This window comes from Maniola hyperantus, chromosome 13 (assembly GCF_902806685.2).
Source record: "Maniola hyperantus chromosome 13, iAphHyp1.2, whole genome shotgun sequence".
In the NCBI taxonomy this organism is placed as follows: Eukaryota; Metazoa; Arthropoda; class Insecta; order Lepidoptera; family Nymphalidae; genus Maniola; species Maniola hyperantus.
The window spans coordinates 11,760,875-11,782,176 of record NC_048548.1 but is presented as its reverse complement, the minus strand read 5'-3'; the positions used below and the strand labels follow the sequence as shown (position 1 = coordinate 11,782,176).

At 34.6% G+C, this 21,302-nt stretch overlaps 2 protein-coding genes across 2 annotated transcripts in view; one reads left to right on the top strand and one right to left on the bottom strand.

Moving 5' to 3' along the window:
* The window catches only part of Adsl (adenylosuccinate lyase), a 57,673-nt gene that overhangs the window by 1,276 nt on the left and 35,095 nt on the right, over positions 1-21,302 (bottom strand). Inside the window, exon 2 of the mRNA XM_034975027.2 lies at positions 157-452. Within this exon, the coding sequence (XP_034830918.1) occupies positions 157-452 (296 nt within the window). The remainder of the gene's footprint in view (positions 1-156; positions 453-21,302) is intronic.
* Ssk (smooth septate junction protein snakeskin) lies at positions 10,894-20,888 on the top strand. Its single transcript, XM_069502619.1, has 4 exons — positions 10,894-11,098; positions 18,396-18,592; positions 19,489-19,618; positions 20,314-20,888. Exons 1-4 carry the CDS (start codon positions 11,048-11,050, stop codon positions 20,407-20,409), a joined length of 474 nt encoding a protein of 157 aa, XP_069358720.1. The 5' UTR covers positions 10,894-11,047; the 3' UTR covers positions 20,410-20,888.

Here is a 21,302-nt window from a genome sequence, read left to right as displayed (position 1 = left end):
GGCCTACCAATCAAATCAGCATGTTGCTAATAAAATCAGGTACTGTCCTCTAAATGCTTACTGAAAAGCTACTTTTTTAGATTAGATTACTGATTTAGATAACGGGTAGAAACTCCGAGAAAATCACCTTATTTATAAGACAGTCCAAAAACTTACTTGTATTCATCAGCGAACTTGGAGAGCCGACTGATAACAGCAGCCAATCTAGGCAGTAGTAAGTCCAAACCATCTCTTAGGACAATCAGGTCTGTATTGTCGCCAACATAGCACGAAGTGGCTCCAAGGTGTATGATAGGCGCAGCGCAGGGGCATCGCTCTGCAAGCGTGTGGACGTGCGCCATGACGTCATGACGGACACGCTTTTCGTGCTCTGCGGCGGAAGCGAAGTCAATATCGTGGACTGCGGACTCTAACTCCGCTATTTGATCGTGTGTTATATCGAGACCCAGCTCCTGAAATTAAAAAGAAATAAAATTGTCAAAAGATGGTTTGAAGTTCGTAGAGGATTGAAAGTAGGGTAAGTAATTTTTAAATTCAACCCCTGGAGGTGAAATAGGGGTTTGAAATTTGTGTATTCCACGCGGATGAAGTCGCGAGCATAAGCTAGTATTCTATAAATTCATACATATATCATAAATTGTAAGATATATTCTACAAATTACAATTTTATAATATTATCATGATGTAATTCAGCGAAAGTATCAAATTCACGATCGTTAGGTTCAGTTCTTGGAGCCATAAACTGACTGAATTGAAGAGACCGTTAAAAGTTACGACTAGGTATCACCAGAACTACTTTATTATAGAACCTAACTATATGTATGTAATCTACTATACTTTGTATCTAGGCATCAATTATTTAAATTTGCTTGAGCTTATGGATATCGTGCAGTTGCTTTTTTCATTTTTATAGGAGTTTCTGTTGGAAGTTTTCTTGTTTCTAACTAGCGAAATAACGAAACGACGCGTCTCTTGATTCTTTTGTTAATGGCTTCGAAAGTTAAAACCACCAAAAAATGACTTTCGTATGATAGGTACAGTTGTGACGTTGTAAATTTTGAACTACTAATTAGCGTTTCGCTTTTAATTAAAATCTATTTTGTTCAAAGTATGTTGGTGCCACCTAGCATCAAGGTGCAGAACTACGCGTGGGTCGATGTTCAGAGTTCATTCGAGCCACAATAGATGGCGTTTGCTTCGTTGTCAATTGTCGTAAAAATAAAACAAAATAATTAAATAAAACCATAATATCATTTGTTTATTGTTAAGTCATTAACAAAACGGTTCTTATAATATATCCTTAGGTTCCGCAAATATTCAAAAATGAATTGGCTTTATGATCAAACTAACAGAGCGGCCACACTCGGGTTGCGTCTGGCAACACCGATTGCTGAGATTTAGAATTTTCCTGGAGTCAACATGTGAAGACGAATTTTTTTCGTTCCAGGAAAATCTCACTTCTTTTCGCCCATGGCTTCGCCTGGAAAAATACAATAGTCATAAATTTTAGTCATCCTAACGTATTTTCAATGTTTCATCAGTTATGGTGAGTGAAAAATCAAGTAATGTGGATTCGACAAAATGGCGGTTTGGTTAGAGAAAATCCTAATCTCATGATTTCTTTCAGTTCCAGTTATTTTAACTTCCCAAATAAATGAGGATAATGGGTTGTGGGTGGACTTCTGAAAACCATTGGTGGCCAGGAGTTCAATAGGTGAGTTGTGTTTGATCGGGAAAATTCCACGTGTCGAAATTTTCACACAGCACAAATTATAATCTTGTTTTTCTTTGTTACAGGGTTTACGTTTACGTTTACGTTTTACGTTTAGCTTCAGTTTTCCGTTTTAGTTTTCCGTTTGCGTTTTCGGTTTTCGTATTTATTTCTTTTGCACATTCACGTTGACAACTTAATTGCTATGGATAAGACTTGGTGAAAATCTTTGTAAGGAAACATTTCGGTTGTGAAGAATCAAGTTAAATTGAGTTTTGGATCTTGGCCGATGCCGTCCAGCTACCTTGCAGTCTTCGCACCTACAAGTAAGCCAAATGTTTGTATCCTGCAACAGTTTAGTGAACCTTCTTAGTGTATGTGTACAGTAAGAACCCCGTCTTTACTACTGAGCTTTTATTTTGAAACAATTTTATGAATTTTACTGTGTCATTGTCTATTCCATGCCAATGGCATCTTAAATTTAAAACATAGATTTTATGTACTATCTGCCTAAGGCATGCTAATGTATCTAAAGTAAGTCTTGGCATTAAGCTAGAATAACTAAGCATTATTAGCCATCACTATGTATTAAGCGACCCCGGTAAAAGTTACATTAAAAACAATTTTGCCTAACATCTAGCAAATTTCATTTATAACACCTCATATACATTACAAGGGAGTCGACGGCTAGCTTCTATTCTTTACTAGGTAGATAGATCAAGTAAGTAAATTATTTTTTTTCCTCTAATCTTTGTAAGGTGGTAGATTATTCCGTATCCGGGTATATTTCTATTCCGTCCAATTTACCACCCTTACAAATGGCGCCCGAACGTTTTTTTATATAGTTATTTCAGTATATTTTGAGAAATTTTGTGAATTTTATGAAATGTACTCCGCTGATTGTACAATTTTCTAAGTAGTGACACATTGCAAAGAGCACTAAGCTGTTTTTTATGGTTAACTAACTAAATAATAACTAATAGTTAGAAATTTTGTTTGATAGTTTAAGTAATTTTCTGAGTATAGTCCAACAGTGGTTGTTTCTTATTTAATTAACACATTATAAATGGTGTTTATGCCGTTCAATTATGTTATTTGACTTACCTTGGAGGTGTATAAGTGAATGTTTGCCTTCAGTTTAGTAATAAACATTGCTTAACTGAGTTGTTGTTGGGTATTGCTTTCAATAGTAAGTACATCTTATGTTTGAAAATTCCGGTAACTTAGTATAATTAAAGTTTTGAAACGCTATGTCCTGTTAACTAGTTACACACATACATTTATAAATACTAAGAGTTACAACTTGTGAAACTAAATATATAAACTATATTCAGAGATTACATTAAGTTCAAGTAGGAAGTTATGAACAATTTTTTTTCAGTGACTTGATACTTCATTATTTTGTTGAAATTTTGTTTAGAGCTGTATTAAGGTTATGATAAAAGCTACTTCACACACAAAACATGTTAAGTTTAAGTGAATGCTGGTAGTTTAAAGTGACATTTAGAAACAGATTTTGTTGTATTTTAGGTTATGTGTTAAAAGTGTAAAGTAACAGTCATCAAACCATTGCACAATCTCTTTGTTTTTTTTGAAAGATAATATGCTAGTCAGAGTTCATTGCAACTTTGTTGCCTGTTTACTTTTGTAATTGTAAAGGTTGTAACACACTGTGTACTCATAAAGGTGATACTGCACCTTACAATCATTTATTCAATTTTGGGAAGTTTTATTTTGTTATATTTTGTTTACTATAGTAATAATATGTGCTTGTATTATTAACAATATTTTGGAATAGGAACATAATTGATAAAATAGGTTAGGATAGACTTAAGAATATTGTTTTTGTTGTGTATTTTGCTTGTGTATATTTAATAGTTTAAATAACTTCTTTTGTGTTTGTGTTTAACCAATTTGTATAAGGCTAAACATAGACAGTTACACAAGCTCGATATTTTGTTAAATGTGTTTTGACTTAACAAAATGGAACAGACTTTTGCCCAGTTTCATTCACTTTTGAAGGACGAATTGTGTTATGAGGTATCCATTCGTTCCGAAACTCCAGCACCTACAGTGCTAGGTTTAAAGAAACAGTTAAAACAATTAATTCAGGAAATTCCTTCTGAATCAATTTTAGAGACAGATTTCTCTTCTGAAAGTGAGTTAGGGGTTATTACAAAAAAACTTCAAGACTTAGAAGATTTATTAAAAAAGTGTTCTGACACTAAAGATAGACATGCCCTCTGTAGGTCTAAAGCTTTAGCTTCACATTTGTACTTTAGAATTTTGAGAATACAGTGTTCCGAACTCAGCTTAATAAGTAGGAAGAGTGAATTACATACAAAGTTGCAGAGTTTGATTTCCAGATTAGATGCTGACAATGAGTCGTCTCACGACGAATCACTGGATTCCGAGAGTACCGCCGTTGACTGCACTGGTGATAAAAATGTTGCCAAGTGGAAGTTAAATTTCAACGGACAGGGTGATCCGCGCAGTTTCATCGAACGCGTTGAGGAATATAAAAGATCTTATGGCGTTTCAGATGGAAAATTATTTGTTTCTGCATTTCATCTTTTTACAGGCCGAGCATTGTTATGGTACAGAGGCAACAAATGTCAAGTTTCGTCATGGTCAGAATTGAAAACTTTATTTTTAGAGGAATTTGATGCAGTAGATTATGACTACAGGTTGCTAGGTGAAATTCGAGCAAGAACACAAGGCTCTGAAGAACCTGTGTCTATCTATTTCGCTATAATGTTTTGCATGTTTTCAAGGTTGTCAACACCACTTTCCGAAGAACAAAAGTTACAAATTTTATTACATAATATTCGCCCTTTTTACTCAGAACAATTAGCTCTTGTTGACATTAAGTCTGTCGCAATGTTGAAGGAAAAGTGTCGCAAACTAGAGGCTGCGAGGCAGCGTTCCGCCTTATTTTCTGAGCCTACTAACAGTAAGGCAACCTTAAGTTCAGAGTTTGCTTACAAACAAGTGACAAAACAGATAAACACACTTTCAGTCACACCTGCACCTAAGGTTGATACAAGTAAAGGCACTAATTTTACGAAAACAAATAAACAACTATGTTACAAGTGCGGCAAGGGTAACCATTCCTTTAAATTTTGCAGGACAGTTCCGAAATTTATTAGATGTTTTTCGTGTGGACGTCAGAACTTTACAGTAAAGACATGTCCAAGTTGTAGTAAAAAGGCGATTAGTAAACCCGCTCCGGACAAAAATTCAAAAAACTAATTAGTAAGAACTGTGCAGAGACACAAGTAAAGAACTTGGTCATTAACAACAAAACATCCCTTTTACCTGACACAGTTCTGTATTCAGTGGATAAACGAGACTTTAGGCCACATTTAAAGGTTTTTGTTGACGGTTTTGAGATTACAGGTTTACTAGATTCCGGTGCTTGCGCGTCAATTTTGGGTAACCAGGCGCACAAGGTTTTTTTGAGATTCGGTTATAAACTGCATAGCAGTATTGATACCACATTTTCAGTGGCAAATGGAGACAAACTTGATTGCATGGGTTATATGTTTATTCCGATTACTTATAATTCCGTAACTCACATAATAAAATTTTTTGTAGTACCCTCTATAATAGCGGATGTTATTTTTGGCTGTGACTTTTGGAAAACATTTCAGTTAGCCCCTGGCATTTTTGATAATTTAGAATTAATTAAGGCACCTTCTCAATTTTACAATATTTGTGCGATTGATAATGAACAAATTCATACCATCACTTCTTTTGAAAACTTATCATCTCAACAGAAAGAATTAGCCCAGTCTGTAGTAAATAAATTTTTAGATATTTCTTCAGAGAAAATTGGATTGGGTAGAACAAAATTAATTGAACATGTTATTGACACCGGTGATGCCTTGCCAATAAAAATAAAACAATATCCACTTTCTCCCGAAAAGAAGGAAGCTTTAAGTAAAGAGTTAGATAGGATGCTGGAAATGGACGTAGTTACTCCGAGTGAAAGCCCTTGGAATAACCCAGCAATTTTAGTGAAAAAGGCAAATGGAGACTGGAGATTTTGCCTAGATTGCAGGAAATTAAATTCAGTGACAAAGGGGGATTCATACTCAATACCGTACATTCCACAAATTCTAGATAGCTTGAAAGAGGCAAGGTTTTTATCATCGATTGATTTAAGTTCAAGTTTCTGGCAAATTCCGTTAGCTAACGACTCTCAGGAAAAAACCAGTTTTACAGTTCCTGGTAGAGGGTTATTCAAATTTAAAGTCATGCCGTTTGGCCTATGCGGTGCACCAGCACGACAGCAGAGGTTAATGGACCAGTTATTTAATCAAAATTTTTGTAGTGATATTGAAAATGGAATAGTATTTTGTTATATAGATGATATTGTTATTTGTTCTGCTGATTTTGAAACCCATTTAATTTTATTAAACAGAGTTCTGGATAAACTAAAAATGGCTCAACTATCCATAAATTTTGAAAAATGTAATTTTTTTAGAAACTCTTTGAAATATTTAGGGTATATAGTGGATGAATTTGGTTTACGCACAGATCCTGGAAAAGTTGCCGCAGTCTTGAACTTTCCGACCCCAAAAACTGCACAGGAGGTAAAGATTTTCCTAGGCACTTGTTCTTGGTACAGGCGCTTTATTAGGAATTTTTCAACCATCGCTGCACCACTCAATAGACTAACGAGTAAAGGAAAGAACGCACCTAAATTTGAGTGGAGCGAACAGGCAGAGGTAGCATTTAATACATTGAAGAATGCGTTGGTAACCGCACCTGTTCTTGCGGTACCGAATTTTGAAAAACCATTCAAAATACATTGTGATGCTTCTGCATATGGTGTTGGCGGTATGCTAACGCAAGAAACCGATGGTTGCGATCATCCCATTGCGTATGTCAGTAGGAGCCTAAATAAAAACGAAAGGAATTACAGCGCGACGGAACGCGAGGCTCTAGCTGTGATTTTTGCAGTGGAGAAATTTCAGGCTTATTTTGGTTCCAAGCCAGTCACAATTATCACAGACCATGCATCCCTAAAGTGGTTCTTAAATTTAGAAAATCCCTCAGGACGACTCGCCAGATGGGGTTGTAGATTATCACAGTATAATTTTGTTATCGAACACAGGAAGGGTTGTGATAATGTAGTTCCGGATACCTTGTCGAGACTCATACACGTAGATGTAGTTGGTGATCGTAATGATAACTCTAGTCAACAAGTTTTGGTAGATGACTGGTATGACAAAACATTTAATGGCTGTAAAATCAATCCAGCAAATTTTCCGAATTTTAGTATTTTGAACGATAAACTATATCGTTACAGTAAATGTAAATACCAGCTTCTCAGTGAGTTCGACTGGAAAGAGGTAGTCCACAAGAACGACATCCTTAGAATTATGCAACAAAACCATGCAGATGCAACTGCAGGTCATTTTGGTGTGTTCAAAACTCATCGCAGATTATCCCTCAGATATTTTTGGCGTGGTATGTATAAGGACGTGGTTGAGTACGTTAAGAATTGTGATACTTGCTCTGCGTATAAACACACGACATCAGCCACTCCAGGTCTGCTTGGGAAGCCTAAAGTCTGCGAGAGACCTTTTCAGGTCATTTCGGCTGATTTAGTCGGACCTTTGCCTAGGTCTAAATCAGGATTTACATTTCTTTTTGTGGTGACGTGTTGTTTTTCGAAATATACAATGTTGTTTCCGTTACGGCGTGCCACAGGTGCCGCTGTTGTTAAAGCGCTAGAGAATTTTGTATTTTTGAACCATAGTGTTCCAGAGACTGTGATTGTGGACAATGGGTCCCAATTTACAGGATCTGAATTCCGTAATCTCATTAAGCGTTATAATATTCCGAAATTACACTACACACCACTGTACACTCCGCAAGTTAACCTTGTTGAGAGGTACAATAAGGTTGTTATGACTGCTGTAGCCGCTTTTGTGAAAGATAACCACAGGTCCTGGGACGAAAACCTGTACAAGGTCCAGTTCGCCATAAACAGTGCGGTTAATGAATCCACTGGATTCTCCCCGTTCTTCCTTGTCCACGCTAGAGAACCGGTTTTAAATGGTTCCTTCTATAAGGACACGGATAAGGAGTACGAGGCCGGAATTCCAAGGGAGGAATACGCAGGAAAGTTTGGAACTTTGGAGGACATATTTGGTCAGGTTAGGAGAAATTTGTTTCAGGCTCATGCAGAGTATGCAACGCATTACAACTTAAGGCGTAGGTCTGCAAGCTATTCTGTTGGGGACATAGTGTGGAAAAAGACCTATCCACAAAGCGACGCTACAAATTTTTTCGCAGCTAAGCTGGCACCTAAGTATGAAAAGTGCAGGGTTGTCAAGGTTTTGTCACCTTTGGTTTACGAACTAGTTAGAGTAGCTGACAACCACCCAATAGGCACTTGGCATATTAAGGATATTAAGAAGTAGATATTTGCCATTACTTAGTTTGGTCTAAACTGTTTGAATATTTAAGTTATCAATATTCAATTAGGAATTTGTATGAGTGTAGTGATGTTCTGAGTTAACAGTTACATTACCATGGTTCAGTTGAGGAGGAATGTAGTGGATGTATGTAGGGATGAATATGTGATGATTGGAATGCTTGTGGTAGACCAACCGGTTGAGAAAGTAAAAATGCAAATATCGTACTTTGGGGATAACGAAAAGGGGGGGTTTTGTGTTTTGTTTTCGTTTTCCTTCTAGATAATGGATCATTTCTGTTATTTTTCCGATTCTGTTCCGAGATCTATTTTCTAGGAGAGTTATTTCGTTTTTTTTCTCATATTCCGATTTTGATTCGGTTTTATTTTTCCGAATGGGATAGAGAACGGTTGCCATATCAGATGGACCCGTTCACAACCAGTTTTTCCGTATTTGTTGAGTAACAAATATTAAGATGGTAGTTTAAAAGAGTGAACCACCGTAGGCCTAGACGCATTCTATCAGTCAGCTGAAGAATGATGCCAAGATGTTTCCACTCAAGTGTCTTAGACACCATGAAGTTTTTTTGTATATATTCTTTTTAGAAGTTAGGGTTGTGTAGTTAAGTATAATGTATAAAACCTTACACTGTTTTCAGTATATTTATTTTGTTAGACAATTTTCCTTGTTAGTAGTAGATGTGCGTTCACGCGTAACTTCTGTGTTTTTTTGTTTGTTTGTTTCAGGCAAATTGTTAGTAGTTGTTGGATGACGCTGAGGGCAGCGTGGTTCAACCTGTTGAACCTTTTCGTAGGAGGGGAAGTATTGTGACGTTGTAAATTTTGAACTACTAATTAGCGTTTCGCTTTTAATTAAAATCTATTTTGTTCAAAGTATGTTGGTGCCACCTAGCATCAAGGTGCAGAACTACGCGTGGGTCGATGTTCAGAGTTCATTCGAGCCACAATAGATGGCGTTTGCTTCGTTGTCAATTGTCGTAAAAATAAAACAAAATAATTAAATAAAACCATAATATCATTTGTTTATTGTTAAGTCATTAACAAAACGGTTCTTATAATATATCCTTAGGTTCCGCAAATATTCAAAAATGAATTGGCTTTATGATCAAACTAACAGAGCGGCCACACTCGGGTTGCGTCTGGCAACACCGATTGCTGAGATTTAGAATTTTCCTGGAGTCAACATGTGAAGACGAATTTTTTTCGTTCCAGGAAAATCTCACTTCTTTTCGCCCATGGCTTCGCCTGGAAAAATACAATAGTCATAAATTTTAGTCATCCTAACGTATTTTCAATGTTTCATCAGTTATGGTGAGTGAAAAATCAAGTAATGTGGATTCGACAAAATGGCGGTTTGGTTAGAGAAAATCCTAATCTCATGATTTCTTTCAGTTCCAGTTATTTTAACTTCCCAAATAAATGAGGATAATGGGTTGTGGGTGGACTTCTGAAAACCATTGGTGGCCAGGAGTTCAATAGGTGAGTTGTGTTTGATCGGGAAAATTCCACGTGTCGAAATTTTCACACAGCACAAATTATAATCTTGTTTTTCTTTGTTACAGGGTTTACGTTTACGTTTACGTTTTACGTTTAGCTTCAGTTTTCCGTTTTAGTTTTCCGTTTGCGTTTTCGGTTTTCGTATTTATTTCTTTTGCACATTCACGTTGACAACTTAATTGCTATGGATAAGACTTGGTGAAAATCTTTGTAAGGAAACATTTCGGTTGTGAAGAATCAAGTTAAATTGAGTTTTGGATCTTGGCCGATGCCGTCCAGCTACCTTGCAGTCTTCGCACCTACAAGTAAGCCAAATGTTTGTATCCTGCAACAGTTTAGTGAACCTTCTTAGTGTATGTGTACAGTAAGAACCCCGTCTTTACTACTGAGCTTTTATTTTGAAACAATTTTATGAATTTTACTGTGTCATTGTCTATTCCATGCCAATGGCATCTTAAATTTAAAACATAGATTTTATGTACTATCTGCCTAAGGCATGCTAATGTATCTAAAGTAAGTCTTGGCATTAAGCTAGAATAACTAAGCATTATTAGCCATCACTATGTATTAAGCGACCCCGGTAAAAGTTACATTAAAAACAATTTTGCCTAACATCTAGCAAATTTCATTTATAACACCTCATATACATTACAAGGGAGTCGACGGCTAGCTTCTATTCTTTACTAGGTAGATAGATCAAGTAAGTAAATTATTTTTTTTCCTCTAATCTTTGTAAGGTGGTAGATTATTCCGTATCCGGGTATATTTCTATTCCGTCCAATTTACCACCCTTACACAGTACGCAGCCGAAAGTAATGTACATCGGCCTTTAGAATGACATTTCGGCTTTGTTTTCCGCGTACTATAAGGAGTATCGGTTTAATAAAAAACTGCACCTGCAAAACATCATCACGTACTACGAGGAGAAATTAAAGTCAATAAGTTGTTCAATTGTAATGGAATAAAAAAACGTGGCGTTACAACTTAAAGTGACGTTATGGAAAAAATTAATGACTTAAGTAGCTCCTCTACTCCTAGTAAAGGTATTACATACCTTTACTAGAAAGGAGTAGAGGAATGTAAAGAGATCAAATAATATTGGTTCGATATTATTACGATGACCAAGTCACTGGCACCGGCACTAAAATAATACACCATACCTACGCAACCTGTCCTACTAATTCGCTGAAGAGATAAGATTACGTAGGTACTGATAACTCATATAGGTGCTGATAAACAGACTCATGCAGTGACGAATTAGCTGTTAACAAAATCGGGCAGAAAACAAAGGAATTGTAGAATAAAAAGTGAATAAATCAGATCAGATCGAAAGTTAAACGAGTCAAAGTGAATTATTGCCAAAGGATTTGTTAACGTTTCTAGTGATAATGGTTTCTGTCCAGACGATAGCCACAATTGTGGTGAAAGTATTTAAAATTGTAAGTATCTACCTAAGTATAATATGATAAAAATGTATTTAGAGCAATTAAATATCACCTGTTTTAACGGTGAAGGAAAACATTGCGAAGAAACCTGCATGTCTGAGAGTTCTCTATAATGTTCTCAAAGGTATATGAAGTTTGCTTCGTCAGTGCAGTGAAGGCCATCGTCGTTCTTATTCTGAGAGGAGATCCATCCTCAGTAGTGAGCCGACAATGGATTGAGAATGATGTCATGATGATTTGATAGAAAATATTTTAAAATAAGTGCTGGTTAGGCAGGGTATAGAAAAATCTTCTCCTTAGAGGATAAATGAAGAAAAGAATTGATGTTCACTCAAATACACTTTAACAAGTGACTGAATCGTCAAAATAATTTACCACTGGTTCGGAATGCAGTTTCTACCGAGAACCACCAGCAAGAAACTCGGAGCATAACCTGGGCTATGCTCCGGGCTACGTGCACCGTGTACACAAGGCATAGGCATCAGTAACTGTAGGTGCATTGATCGACATAACTTGAACCATTGCTATGGTACACTTGACTTTACAAAACGTTTTGAAGTGGCCTCTAGAATGTGAGTCACTATAGATAAAAAATTATAGATAAATATTTGTTTTCTTTTTCATCGAACAAGAGAAAAAATTAAGTAAAATTAGGTACATTTTTTGATAGTCCCGAAATAATAGTTTCTAAAATCAGAATTTACAAGCATTGCAACGAAATACTGATCTATTACTATGAATAATTTTATGAGTCATTGAAATACACTTTGATTAATTAATGAAAAATTTATTGAAATAATAATAATATTAACGTGGTTAGAGTGATTTGTATAATACACAAATTAATTAGGGACTTCTTATGGATGACTAAGATTCCATTCATAATTCAGACTTGCATGAGTAAGAATTATACCACACTACAGCGGAAAATGTAATGAAATTTATATCATATAAAATCCTGAAACTTGAAAAGTAACCATGTCTCATTCAGCTGACACTGAAATAAATATTTGAGAATAAGGTTATTCCAAAGAATCTTTACATCTGTAATATTAATATGATTATAATAATTGAAATTAAATAAAGAAGAGCACAATTAATATATCGCAAACCCAATTTGAAATAGCACCTTCACAGTGTGTTGATCATGTAACGGCGCAAGAGTTTGGTTAAAAATGTAAAATAATATCTCAATATCAACAGCTCAACATTATGGACACATAAAACCTTAGAAAGTAGAATAATTATTATTTGTATTACCTCAGAATACATAATAGTACAGGTATTGCTGACAATCTATGCAAAAAAACCAAGTCAGCCCGCTTCCCTCTTACAACTAGGTGAGATTGCAGTCAAGGGCTAACTTGTAACGGAATAAAAAAGACGAGAGAGATTGCATCAAACTTTAAAAAAAAACAGTTAGGTACCTATATTTTGGCCAGGGTTAAAAAGATCGGCGGCTATGGCCTCATTCCCTATCAACCCGATAAGAACCACGCCTTGTTGAATTAGCGCCGTATCAAACGCTTCACTCAAATACAAACAAAATTGAACGTGCGAATTAATTAACCAGTTCATTATTTACTTCGATCTGTTAACTAGAGTCAATTTACTATTTTTAGCTCGTTTTAAATTAGTTAAGATACACAAAAACCTAGATAAACAAAATACCTGTTTGATAGTTCAGTCTTTCTTTCTTAGTTCTTTCTACTACTAATTAATAATACCATAGGTTTTAAAAACTAAAATTCATTTTAGATATCCACATTGCAAAACAGAAGAACAAATAAAATTGTCTTATCTGATAAAAAGAGTATTACTCATAGTCATAAGTAGGTATATTACAAAAAGTCTATAAAAAGTTACAGGGCTTACGTTTTTTTTGTGTCACCTAGCCTAGGTTAGGTAGGTACTTCGAGTTTATCGCAACCTTTATTTATTGTGACCTACGACTGTTCCTTCGCGTTTTTACAAGATTAGTTTGAGTCGTTTCACCTCTATAACTCTTTAAGTGATTTAATTTTTTTTCAGAAATATGCTTAATCTTTGATGTCTGTATTCATTTTATAAAATACAAATTAAGGATTTATATAGGACGAGAATATGCTAATAATTTCAAGCTTCTAGAAAAATAGCAATTTATACTCAGTTTTAGGAAAGTATTTAAATAAAATTATATAGTTGCCGACTTAGTTTTTTTTTTCAAAATTATAAAAAAATACAATTTTTACACTATTTGTTGACTCCAGCTGAAACGTAGGTTTATTTGCTATTTATATTTATTTATTTGTGGTTTAAAATACTGCCTCAAATAAAACATTCGTGAATTAATGGTATACTTATTAAAATGTTTGTCTGATTGCAACCTTACGCGTACTAACAGACTTTATTGCATATTTCGTAATGCTTATATGGAACACCATAAATGTGGTTTGGATCTTATCCACGGTGGTCGATGAGTAATGAGCTTGTTGATGAGCAACTCCACTCGCTTCCAACACACCATTTCCGTTATAATGCTTGCGTTTACATGTTATCAGATCGTTGGAATTTGTTTTATCTATATGCGTATCTTTATCTTTTATCAATTATTACGTTATAATAATAATAGAAAAGTCCTTCTCTTACTCATATTAGTAAGCCTATTTTGTTACCCAATAATATTTTCTACTTAAAATCTCTATTTTCATATTACCTTTCGTATAATATGTTTTCGTCCGCATGGCCAAATTTCAAACCCCTATTAGGGGGTAACCCTTAGGAGTTGAATTTTCAAAAATCTTTTCTTAGCGGATGTCTACGTCAGAATAGCTACAAATATCTGCATGCCGAATTTCAGCCCGATCCGTCCAATAGTTTGAGCTGTGCGATGGAATTCATGCAGTCCGAACGAACGAAGTCCCAGGGATAAGCTAGTACCTATTTTATAAACCCCAAATACTAAAAACTATAAAGGAAGAAATCCCAAAATAAAAAATATTGATAAGGTATTTATAAGACAAAGGGAAAGAAGGAAAGGAAGTAACAGTTTAATAATCACTTGTTCTAAAAAGTCGACAATATTACAAAGAATAGATCACGTTCCAGTACGTAGTCACAATGGCCGTGTTCAAGGCGACAAGCCACGGTCTGATTGCGCCCTCCGAGGGTCTACTGTGATGATTTGACGACCGATAGATAAATAGGTACAATCGATATTATCTGGAGATTCATTTGCAATTTACAAAATTCAAATTATTATTACTATATTAGTAGTATACGTCATATAATCTGAATCTTGTAAAGTAAAAAAAACATGTTAAAAAAATAAAAATATGTCGTTTATGCATTGTGACGTCACCGTTGTGCGTTGTTAATCACCTTCCTTACAGCGTGACGTTCATGGTAAAAATAAATAAAAATCATGATTTTTTTTAAAAATATCTTTTTTTTCATAATGAAAAAAATATTTTTTTTTTAATTTTTTAGATAATGAATTCTAGCCCCATAAACTACCGCTATATACAAAAAATCACATCGTTTGATTACTACAGTCCAAGACCCTATTGCCTGCGATTTCGTATGCGTAAACTAGGTATACAAATTTTAAACGCCTATTTTATTAATTTGAATTTTCAAAATTCCTTTCTTAGCGGATGTCTGCGTTATAATTACGTTACTTAGTTATCTATGTACAAGCCGAAAATCAACCCGATCCGTCGAGTAGTTTGAGCTGTGCGTTGATAGATTAGTCAGTCTGTCCCTTCTTCCCTCTCCGTCATCTTTTTCCCTTATGTATTTAGATATTCATAAAACTAGATAATAATTTGCGTGGATTTTTTAAAAATCCCATGGGAATAACTGTCTTCAAAATCGGAAGGATGAGCCGTGAAGAAGACACATTTTCGCATGTATGGAAAGTAAGGATGCATGCGTCAAATTGTAACTATCACTAATGACGCGAGGAAACAATCAATGTTCATGCAATAATTAATGTTTGATCCCGTCTTCCTGTCGGCGTCGTCGGCGACAATTATTACAACTTGTTATTGAGATTACTGCTGGTACCCTGTCAGCTGTCCGGCATAGGGTAGCTATGTCACAGACACCTCATAAATAAATGAATTAATTAAAACTTCGTAAATTTAAATGCGTTTTTTATCATTTTCGGTTCAGATGATTTTCAGATGATCATAACATAACACGAGAAAAATTTATACGACATGTATAATATATTCACATAATTATTTTCATCTATATTTAGTATTCTAAACTTATTGATAAGCCAACCCGTGATAGCTCAAAGTAGTCAGATAGTTTACTTATTTTATAGTTTGTGTATTCGTATATTATTATTGTTTTGAGCCACAGAGATTATCATGGGATTCTAAGTAACCTACTAACTAGCATATTAATTACGTAGATTAATGGGGCTAATAAAGTGTAAAACAGAACATCTACAATTAATTAAAAATAAATCCAATTTGACGGGATGATTATTAAAATTTAAGCTTATCGGTTATTAAATGAAATTACTTAAACATTAGAAATCAGCAAACGCAAGGAACACCAAAAATGGTGTCGATTACTTTATAAATATGATTTATATTGGTAAATTAATACTTAGAATCAAATTGAGCTATTAACCTGCTTCCCTAATTCGTAATTTTTAGTAGGTAGGTACATATTAAACTTTTAATATTTTAATTAATCGTATGATCAATCAACAGTAACAGAAGTGCAGAAGTAACAGAACGCTCTCATACAGATGAAGATTGATTTCTATTTGAATACTAACCGATATAACTTTAAAACTTTACCTATATTTTTATGGATCTCTCTCATAATTCGCGCGTAAAAAACATGGTGCGCAGGCAACAACAAGCAGACAGACGCGTGCTATAATTGGCTGTGATATTTTCGTGCCATTCAGAAGTAATATTTCTGCGCAAGTACATCGGCGTGGTAGTACATACACTGCTCTGTGACCCATCTCAGTGCAGATGTGGGGAGTGATCAAATGATGGTACTGTTGACTCCTGACCTGCGCACGGCATGACTAACTATTTTAATTAATTTCGCCCTTCCGTAATACGTAGTTATAAGATAGATAATAAAATAAATAATAATAATATAAATAATCATAGTAACAGATAAAATATAAAGTAGGTAATCAAGACCGAATAACCTAGTTTATCTTTGGACATAAAATAAATGGAGCAAAACAGGAAGGAAATGCTAGAAAGTTAAGAGAATTACAACACGAATCAGTCAGCCAAGTCGAGGATTAAAGCGAGACATTTTTGTTTAGCTAAAACATAGTAGATATCTAAATATTATATAAAAATATAATTTGACTGACAATGGACGGATCGGGCTAAAATTCGGCATGCAGATAGCTGTTGTGACGTAGACGTTTGCTAAGAAAGGCTTATAAAATTCAACCCTTAAGGGGGTAAAATTTGGGATTGAAATTTGTGTATCCCATGCGGACGAAGTCGCGGCTAGTTACATATTACTCCCGAAAATTAAAATAGATTTGGCTATTTTAAATGGCGTAAAAACGTGGTGTGTGGAAGTCCATACAAGAGACCTATGTCCAGCAGTGGACGTCTGTCGGTTGTTGATGATGAAGATTCTTAATGGTGCTATGCTATAATTTTCTATGAATGGGCATAATTTCAGAGTAAAGACGAAACTATAGTCAGGTATTATTACTCATTTAAGATTAGGTCAACACGGGGCTTCCTCTTAGTCACGATCGGTACGAAAACGAATAGTTGGAATTATTGAAATAGTTCATAATAATGAACGATTGATACGTCATATTAGTTTCTTTGGTCAAATGGCGTAAGTCACGATGTCAATGGTCATACTCGTAATTTATCTATTGACTTCATTATTGTGGAGACATAGATTAATGATTGGTCTCGCAGTGGAGATTATTATAAATACCTAGGTTCTAAAGGGATACGGATATTCTACTCCACGTTTATCTATAAGGATCACTGTGTTAGAATTGAATAGAATCACCATAAGGATTTTCTAAAAGTCTCGAAAATATAAGTAAATAATACTATTTACTAAAATTATAATAAAGTGGAGATAATAAGAAGAATACCCGGCTGAGTTTGTGGTGGGCTCTTCTGAGACTTGGGCGCGTTTGGAAATAAAAAATCATTTTTTTTCTATTTCGAAAACTACATAGTACAAACAGTACAACAATAATAAATGAGGAAGGCTAGAACATAAAAACATTGCCAATATGGTTGTTCAAAATTAGTAGAACTTTATAAAGAGTCAGTATTTCTTTTGTAGTTCGTTAAAGGTTATGTTCAATGGGCAATTATACAATCGTAATAGGGTACGACATTATGTTCTATGTCGTATGCGTTATCTATGCCTTATCCTTATCTTACAAGCTTACATGTGGGAGTCTTATTCTAATGTACTTAAGGCTCAAAATTGACTTAGTAAATTGTCTTTCTATATTGAAATCGAATGTTTGTTAGAAATACTAATGCAATGAGATCATGTGATTAATCTTTTTAACAAAATAATTTTCATTCATTTCTTATTGTGATTTTATTTCTCATGATTCCCGTGAATCATTTTTATGTAGTATTTCTTTTATCTGTATAATCCTATTAGGTATATTTTTAGACTTTCTTATCTAATTTCCTTCCGCTTGTGTGACAAATCTCTCAACGATTCATGAAAGAAAAGATTAATTCCTTTAAAAACAGCCTTGAGATGAACATGCGTTGTTTTTAATTGAACCACCAACAGAATCATACAAAAAAATTACATTACTTAAATCCTAGGTGCTAAGTTTTTATATAATTTAAATTATAGGCGGCTACAGCATGTAAGTCGTGCGAAAGAACTTAGAACTAAAAGCTTATGAAAGGAAAAACGAATAGACTAGGATAGATTTTTTTACTTTCAGTAAATAAATGTATCAAAATATAAAAATATAAAAAAAATCTTACTTTGAAAGTTGAAAATACTAATATTTGTTCATGAACACATTTTAATTGTTTTTTCAGGATGTAAAGACTAATTCACAGTTTTCGGATTTTTCCCCTTAAGTGTAAGTGACCTAGGTAGGTCAAACCTGCCCAATTTCATGATTCTAGGTCAACAAGAAATACCCTATAGGTTTTCTCGACAGACACGACAGGTAGACGGACAGACAGACAGACAGACAACTAAGTGATCCTATAAGGGTTCCGTTGTTCCTTTTGAGATACGGAACTCTAAAAAACAAGCCTGTTATCAGTAGAAGAAAATTATTTCCCGTTTTTTCCAGGTATTAAACATAATCATCCTAGTGCTGTATCGTACTGGATTCAATGGCGAGTTCCTCGGGGTGGGAGGAACATGGAACCTCAACGAGGAAAAGAACCCAGATGCTGAGATCGTCGCTTCTGGTGTCATTGTTGGTTACCTCATCTACACCCTCGTGCAGCTCGTCACGTTCCTCTTCGGTACCACAGAACACAAGAGGTTCGTCATATGACTATTATTTTAATTTAGACTAGCTCATGTGAGAAGTCACGGATATGTGCGAATGAAGATTCTCTGATCCAAGATAAGAGTCTGAATCCACGCGAATCTTCATTCAGACTTCAAAGATCCCGAGAGAACTCTTTGATTTTCCGAGATAAAAAGTAGCGTATGTCACTCTCCAGACTTTCAACTATATTCATGTAAAAAATCAGTTCTATCCGTCACTCCGTTGCGGCGTGATTGAAGGACAAAGCAACAAACAAACACACTTCGGCATAATAACATAAAATAATATGCGTAGTGATTTATGATAGTTCTCAGATATTTTTCTTGATTTTACATATTGATTTAAAATAATCTGTAGAGTTAAGTAGAGTATTTGGATAATATATTATTTAAATATAGCCCGAATCTTAAAATCTAGCATGGATGTAAAGGTGTTAAGGCTGAAGTTTTAAGAGAGAAATGATTCAAATTAAACGTGAATACAAATAATAAATAAATCTTCTCTCTCTATTTATCTCAGAAATAATATATTGCCTAGCCACAAAAACTTTAAGCGCGGTCTAAACATACGTTAAACCCAATCATCCCATAAGTAAAATCATTAAAAGTTCTAGAAGCTAGAAGTCCATGACTTACCCAAGAAACTTAACATTAGAAAGGAGATGGACAAAAATTGTATGGAGGCATGCCCCAGAATGTACAGAGATGATAATAAGTATACGTACCGTTTAATAAATATACAGAGATTATTATATATCTTCTATTTTAAGAAAAAAAAGTCGCATGTTGTTTTGCAATCGTGGCATGGCAAGTTTGTGATAGGCATAGGTAGCTCAGCCTGGGGCAAATTTTTTCCATCTCTTTTTAAAAAAAAATTACTGTTTCAGGGCATTGTCAGAGATTGTGATGAACTTCATCGGAGTATTCATGTGGATCGCAGTAGGCGCAGTGGCCCTACATTACTGGGGTGGCTACCAAGGCGAGCACCAGTTCCAGTTCGTCTTTGCCGAGAGACAGGCAAGTGTTTTTTTCATCATCACTGGCCTTTCCGTCGAGACTCAAACTTCAAGAGTTTCAAGTAGGAAGGTACCATCTAGACTCTAACTACTTACACTTTTTTCGAACCGGTGCTATGGTAGCAATGAGATGTCTATAAGTTAATCAAATAGGGAATTGAACTCCATCTTGGTGTAGGGTTGCCAACCATACTCTAAAACAGAGTATTGTACTCTATATCATGTAGGCGTACTCTATAATCTGTAAGACTAATAGAGTATGCTAAATACTCTTTTTACACAATGTTTACTATACTAGTGCCAGTCATGTAATGTAAACCCATTATCATAACCAAAAAAGTCGACTATTTCCTGTTAATAATATGTTGGTATCCCCAATATGGACGCTTCTAAACGCAGCTACTAATGCCATTATGTGAATGTCATGTCACAAGTTGTTTTGAGAAGTGTTTTGAGGTTACGTTAACACGAATTTTTTCATTGTGTACCTTTTTAAAAATATAAAATAAATGAGATTCTTTCTTGATTCTCGAAATCCGTACTCTTCATTTACCTCCTTTGAAATCAGATATACTCTATTTCTTCTAATAAAAGTTGGCAACCCTATCTTGGTGGGACAACGTTGCGGAAGAAACTAAACTAAAGCATTTCATACTCATAGGTAGTTTAACATATAAATTGCTTGTTTTTTTGCAGGTTGGTTTAGCAGTCGGTGCCTTGTGCGTTATCCAAGGGGCTGTATACCTTCTCGACACGGCGCTCTCCGCTATACATTTCTCGAAAGAAATGTAAACCGTATATTTTCAATATACTTATAAGTATTACATGATAAGTTCGTTTATATTTTCTTCTACCGCGATAAAGCTCAACTTGGACATGATTCGATTCAGACTTGCAATAATAATTTACTGGCCAAAAAATAAAAGTATTAAAAAAATATTTTCTAGACTAATTCTTCAGGCAAGAACAATTTCTGCGATCGCAATAAAATTACGTGTTTTGTAGTAATATAGGGGCTGAAATAACACGTCAAAATCTAATTACCTAAATGTTTGCATTAGCTATACTGTAAATATTTTAATTTATAAGTAAAACGAAAAACAAATATATAAAGCATTTTTAATGCTTATGCTCTCCGATTACTATATTTCTATTTTATTTCCCACCTCTTTTTATATTTAGTTAAGCAGTAATTTTTCTATATTATAGTATTTGGTAAAAACTGTATTTTTATTGGAATTAAATTAAAATTAATTAATATCTAAAATAAATAGTTTTATTGAAGTGATGAACCATATTTAAGCCCCTTTTCAGTTTGAGTGAATATTAGTCATAATATGAATAACAAGATGATTCAAGACGTTAAAATTAATTAATAAATCTAAATTCTGGTATGTAATATTGCTGGTATAAGTCCCGCAAATTGCTATTGCGCTGGAACCATGTCTCATTAATATCGAAACGACGTCGTATTGACGTTAGTCGAAATAAAAATATACCATCAGCTCGAAACTTCAGTCTAGTGCTAACGCCACTAAAATGGCGGCCACGCGCATTAGCAATTTGCGGGACTAATTCCTATACTCCTATATTCCTATATCTTATATATTATATAAATATAGGGCCCTATATTCTGGCAAATTAGAGAAAACCAGTCTGTGTAGCAAGAAGACCTGGTACCTATA